The sequence below is a fragment of the Protobothrops mucrosquamatus genome, unplaced genomic scaffold, assembly GCF_001527695.2.
Source record: "Protobothrops mucrosquamatus isolate PMUCROS unplaced genomic scaffold, P.Mucros_1.0 scaffold9790, whole genome shotgun sequence".
In the NCBI taxonomy this organism is placed as follows: domain Eukaryota; kingdom Metazoa; phylum Chordata; class Lepidosauria; order Squamata; family Viperidae; genus Protobothrops; species Protobothrops mucrosquamatus.
Window position 1 is genome coordinate 3268 of NW_015395577.1, and position 6506 is coordinate 9773.

The 6506-nt window shown below is 39.0% G+C and overlaps 1 protein-coding gene across 1 annotated transcript in view; it reads right to left on the reverse strand.

Annotated features, from left to right (window-relative positions):
- The window catches only part of LOC107301060 (pyridoxal kinase), a gene marked incomplete at both ends in the record, with an annotated part of 9645 nt that extends 3213 nt beyond the window's left edge, over window positions 1-6432 (reverse strand). Inside the window, 2 exons of the mRNA XM_015830328.2 lie at window positions 2701-2784; window positions 6328-6432. Of these exons, the coding sequence (XP_015685814.2) occupies window positions 2701-2784; window positions 6328-6432 (189 nt within the window). The remainder of the gene's footprint in view (window positions 1-2700; window positions 2785-6327) is intronic.
- Between the last annotated feature and the right edge of the window lie 74 nt (window positions 6433-6506).

The following is a 6506-nucleotide window of genomic DNA, read 5'->3' on the forward strand; positions in this document are numbered from 1 at the left end:
GAACATGTAGTAGCACCTAAGGATGCTTTAAAATTAGTAACAATTAAAACAAAACTCTGTCGGTCTTGTTTCAAATTTCAATGCTACTTCCAGTAATGTACAGAAATGGGATGTAAGAGAGATCTTCTATAATGACATCATGACATAATATCACATTAAATGGCATGGTAGTGATGATATTCATTGCTTTTAAAAAAATATTCCTATCTTATGCTGAGAAGTGGATCTCTGCAAAAGCAATATCAAAAAAGTAGAAAATGATCATTTGTGGCAGGATCCAACCTTTGCTGGTGACTGGGACCAGAGGTTTATTCTTCCAAGCTTTTGGACTTATGCTGGAGCCCATCCTCGGAGAACTTCTCTCTCTCCAGAATGGTCATTTGTGCATTTTTACATGGGCCCATAAGAAGTCAAGCAAAATCACAAGTAGTGTGTCTACCTTAAAATATCAGAGAAACACTTCTCAAGCCCTGAACATCTAAGTGGCCAGAACAACAGCAAGAAAAGTCCAATGCCCTAAAACAGTGGTTCTCAACCTGTGGGTCGGGACCCCATTTGGGGTTGATCGACCATTTTACGGGGGTCGCCAAGCAAGGCTGTCCGCCATTTTTTTTTGTCCATTTTTTTCCCCTTTTCCGGCGGGTGCCTTACCTCCCTTGGGCTGGGCCAGCTGGTGGTCGGCCTGTTCCGTCTCTGCCGCTTGCCAGCTACGCCTTGGCCGGTGCAGGGGGCGGAACCACGCATGCGTGGCGCTCCAGGGCAGGGAAAGTCCTCGGCTTACGACCGGTTGGGTAGTCCTCAACTTACGACCGGTTTAGTCCTCGACTTACGACCGGTTTAGTCCTTGACTTACGACCGGTTGGGGTCGCGGCATTAAAAAGGTTGAGAACCACTGCCCTAAAACAACTTTTCCCAGTCTAGCAGCCTTTCATAGTTTTGAGTTATTCTTCCCTGGCTAATGACAGTTGGGGGTAACTTAACAGTTCATTATAACTGGAGGAAAATTGGTTGTGAAAGACTGTCCTACCATGGTAGAGTGTGTTATTTCTTCAAAAGCAAAAAAAATATTTTGATCCCACACAGCCTTATTTGAAAACTCAAGGACAGCAGGCGATAGTTACATGTGGTGCAAGCTTCTCAATGACTGCTGTATTCAAATTCTCTTTAGGTCCTGGTACTCAATTGCCTCTTTAATGTTAGAAGAGATAAGCCACCATAATAAATAGTTAGCTGCCTCTTGTAACATCAGATATGATTATTGTCTTGCTTTCTGTTCTATATTCATGAGCAAACAGCAGTTAGAAAAAGATGGTAATTTAACAGATTTATCTCAAGTCCCAGATAACATCACAAATCCAACTTAGTCTGTGGTGTTTTTGTGCCTTCTTGTATTACCCATGTACCTTTCTAAAGCCCATGGAGAGATTTCAGGAGAGCTATTAATGTGATGAAGATATATTGAATTATTAATTTAAAAGAATTATAAGGCCATCCCTCTCACAATTTTGTACTCTAGACAGAGTACAAAATAAAACTTAAAAAATAAATGCAATGCAAAAACAAAAACAAAAATCCCCCCAAAAAATCAAAGACATAATCAATACATAATTGAGATTAGTGATAAAAACATATTCTGTACACACATCACACAATGGGCTCATCTACCATCTTGGCTCAGAGCACAGGAGAATAGCCAGATCTTCATGGCTCTAGGGAGGGCCAATAGGGTCAAGGCTATCCAATCCTCAGAGTGGGGATGGAGTTGTAGTAGTAGAGAAGGCACATAGCTTACGTCCCATTAGATACTGCTTCAGAAAAGAGACCTGGGGAATGCCCATTCTCTGCAACCTAGTGGGACATTCAGAGATGACAGGGTAGAAGCAGTGCTGCAAGTAACCAGATCCTATGTCATATAGGTCTTTATAGATAATAACAAGTACCTTGAATGGCACTCAGACATCTATTGAGAACCAAACCAGTTCACATTTGCAGTTTCTGGTTGGTCTTCAAGAACAGTCCATGAGAGCACATTGCAACATCCAACTAGGAGATGACTAAGACAAGACTGACTGTAAACTGGTCTCCTGATCCAGAAACTTGATTGGCATAAAACATGGAGTTGTTACTCAAAGGCCCTCTGAGTTGCAGTTGCCACCTGTTCCTCAAGTAGGAGCCATGAGGATCCCAAATTGCAAATTGGCTTTGATTGAGGGAGTGCAATCTTGCCTGGGACCAATAGGAAAAATCTCAAGAGTTGGATTATCCAGTTCTGCCAAATTATCTGGTTCCACTGGATTCAGCAATGGCTTCTTGAGAAGCTGGACTACCAGTTTCTTCAAAGTCTGTGGAATCATATTTTGAAGGCATTCTAAGTGAATGTGTTTTTTTGAACTGTAATTGAAATGTGTGTGAACTGTAATTAAGGAGTACAATTTTCCTTTATCTCCAAACTAAGTTGTAAGTCAAGATGATTAATACTAATTTTTTATAACATAAACACCTCTAAAAATATATCCAAAATTGAGGAATCTCCAATAGTATATAATGAATAGCAGCCTTCCTCAGCCTAGTGCTCTCCAGGGCTGTTAGTCATCAGTATCTATCATGCCCAGTTGGTATATTAAAGTTCACTTATCATATGGCAGGCATCCCTTTGGGTAGGCTGACTTAAAATGAATTGTTTATGTACCATAAACTTACCATATACCAGATTGGAGTTTTGTTGCTTTAGCTCTTGAACAATATCAACCACCATTGCAAGGAATGATTTGTCCCGGGTATAGCCTTTGATAAATTGAGAAGGGAAAATTAAGATTATATAAAACCAGGTTTGTTTAGCTTTGTTTCTATGTGGATACCACTTCTGAATTTTAAATCAAAAGATTAATGTATTTTATATTTGTAACTGTAATGAAGAAAGTTGGAAGTTACCCTTTTTCTATTGCTTTTTGATTTTCCTTTATTCTTTTGCACTTTTTTCCTTTATTTTTTCCTTCTCTTTTTATTCCTTATATTTTATTTTTTGTAGAAATTTAAAGAAGTATATAACTTTCAATATATATTACACAGGATTTGTAATAGTATTACAAACTGTAATCTGTCCCCACAGTAAACATCTCAATGACTGATCTTTTATGAACCATCATAAATTTTCTGAGATTTGGGATAATAACTGCCCGGCTTTACTTTAGCAGTGCTTTGATTTTCCCTATTCAGTAGTTGTATTTGACAAGCTTTCTAAATACGAATGGATATGTAATGATGTTGCCAGTTCTAGATTAATAAATTAACATGCATATATAGATTCTTATAACAAGCCTCTCAACTGTCTTCCCATGTATATTTTCTTCTTTGGTGGAAAGCCAACACAGCAAAAGAGGCTTTTGGCCAGCTCACGTGTGAATTAGCTGAATCATGTTGATTTCTTTGTCTGTGTGAATAGCATAGCGCTAGTGATAATATTCTTGTTTTTATCTTGATTTACTCAGTTAGTCCAGGTGTGGAAGACAGAAAATTTACCAATAGCAAAGATGTCTGGCTTTCACCAAAAAAACACGGCATTTTTCTCAGTTCAGAAACTAAGGTGCTCTTAATTATTTATGTGTGATTTGTTTCCTTTCCATTGTTGAACAATTCAGACAGTTAACTTTTTTTAAAAAAAAAATAGACAACTGTAAACAAATGGTAAAGATGAGACATTTAAATTAGGTACTAATATTATATATGAACCCAGCTTTTAGATTTTGACAGTGCAATGTGACTTAGCCATTCTAGTTTGTAAATCATGGTTTATGACTTACTAGGACACGCAAAATAGTATACTAACCTAATACTGTATAGAATCTGAATCTTTTCAATCTTATTCTCCACCTAAACCAGTGGTTCTCAACCTGTGGGTCGGGACCCCATTTGGGGTCGATCGACCATTTCATGGGGGTCGCCAAGCAAGGCTGTCCGCCATTTTTTTTGTCCGCCATTTTTTGTCCGCCATTTTTTTCCCCTTTTCCGGCAGGTGCCTTACCTCCCTTGGGCTGGGCCAGCTGGTGGTCGGCCTGCTCCGTCTCTGCCGCTTGCCAGCTACGCCTCGGCCGGTGCAGGGGGCGGAACCATGCATGTGCGGCGCTCCCGGGCAGGGAAAGTCCTCGACTTACGACCGGTTGGGTAGTCCTCGACTTACGACCGGTTTAGTCCTCGAATTACGACCGGTTTAGCCCTCGACTTATGATTGGTTTAGTCCTCGACTTACGACCGGTTGGGGTCGCGGCATTAAAAAGGTTGAGAACCACTGACCTAAACTATACCAGAATAGAATTAGAGAGCCAGTGATGTATGCAATCACCTATGGCATATTCAACAGGGGCTCTAAAAGCCCAATTAAATATACTGATAATGACCTACCTAGAGTTAAATTCTGCTAACCACAACGAGTTAGTACAACCACATCACCCTGCCAACAAAAGTGCATATAGTCAAGGCCATGGTTTTCCCAGTTGCAATGTATGGCTGTGAAAGTTGGACCATAAGAAAGGCTGAGCGCCAAAGAATTGAGGCCTTTGAACATGGTGCTGGAGAAGACTCCTGCGAGTCCCTTGGACTGCAAGGTGATCAAACCGGTCAGTCCTAGAGGAGATTAACCATGACTGCTCTTTAGAAGGCCAGATCCTGAAGTTGAAACTCAAATATTTTGGCCACCTAATGAGAAGGAAGGACTCACTGGAGAAGGGCCTAATGCTGGGAAAGATTGAGGGCAATAGAAGAAGGGATGACAGAGAATGAGGTGTCTGGATGGAGTCACTGAAGCAGTAGGAGTGAGCTTAAATGGACTCCAGAAGATGGTAGAGGACAGGAAGACCTGGAGGAACATTGTCCATGGGGTCGCGATGGGTCGGACACGACTTCGCAACTAACAACAACAACCACGAGACATACTGCAAGGTAAAGAGTGGAGCTGCAAAATCAGGCAAGAGATGGAAAAACAAGTTTGCCTTTTTTGAATGAGATCCAGCTTTTCAAGCATCCTCTGTGCACAATGGTTGTTTTTCCAGGATCAGAGACAGCCAAAATAAGAACACCAGGGATATATCCAGTCCCACCAGAAGTAATCTAAAAGTGCAATCAATACTGTCTCAGTTCCTATGGGTGCAATTGCCTATCTATTCTGCCACACTTAAGAACTCAATATAGGTATTGAATATACATTGAGCATATTAACTGAACAAATTATTAATTTTTGGATTTTTTGCTTCATTAAGATCAGCTACCAAAACAATCCAGTTGCACATAGTAACCCAAAAATTTGGGCAACATTTTCAGATCGGCCTGAAATGATACACACTTTCAAGAAAGACAAGTCAAAAATTGGAAGTAAAAAATCTTGATAACATTAAAACATGCAACTTTGTAATATAGGGTATTCTTTAAATTTTATAAAGGTAGGGAAATTCTTAAATGCTAAAGAACCTTCTATGGCTCTTCAGATATTATATTGTGGGACTCAAATGCTCATCAGTCCCAGCTAGAGAGTTGTAGTATCTGGAAAGGTTAAGAAATTCTTTAGCTGGCTAGTGACAGGAAAATGAAAAAAGTCACCTTGCAAAAATCCTGTGAACTTATTCTTATATTTTGTCCACTAACATTTTCCTCAAGGAAAATAACAGAAACGTTTCCCAAGCAAATGGATCTGTTTATGCTGAAAATCCATTTCTACCACAGGGCAGTCTCATTCATTTATATTCAAGAATTTCATGGAAACCAAAGAAGGGGGAAAATAATTATGCAATGCCCTTCATGGCAAAGTAACCTTTAAGAGTTATGATTCCAGACTCACATAATTTACATTTTCCTGTTACCTATAGGTTTAAAAACACCTCTTTTCTTGTAGAAGTTACATAAATCAATTATATAACAATCAATTTCATCTAGCAAGTTTTAAAACAGGACTAGTCACTACAGAAAGGAACATGAATAAAAAGGAAATAAAAGGCTGTTTTGTATTTTATGCAGGGAGGTGAAATCGGGTTAACGATCCATAGAGAGAAAGTGTGAGAAAAAGTGAGATGATTGTAGACAAAGGTTTGTAGTACTTTGCAAACTTTCTACTGTATTTTCCTTTTGAAATATTTTTCCTGGTACTAGTAAATATGCTCATTACTTAGCCATAGTTAAAGCTATTTATGATCGTGCACTCTCTCTCCAGATAAGGGACCCTTTTTGCCTTTATCCCAGTTAAATGTTAATGTACAATAAGATCAATTTTATTCCAGTTTCTAGGTTTTTTTTATCATTGCAACTAAACTGCTACAAAAACCAAAGCAGTAGATACTTTACCAGTAAGTACATAGTCGTAATGATTGACATTGTTCAGTTTCAGTCCTTCATACAGTTCATGAAGTTCATTTGAATTTAATACCTGTCCCTTCCAATGATCATAACCTGAATAAACAAAGAAAACAGAGACTTAGTGCTATTATATAGCAATTGTGATCTCATTTAAAGATAACAAGGTG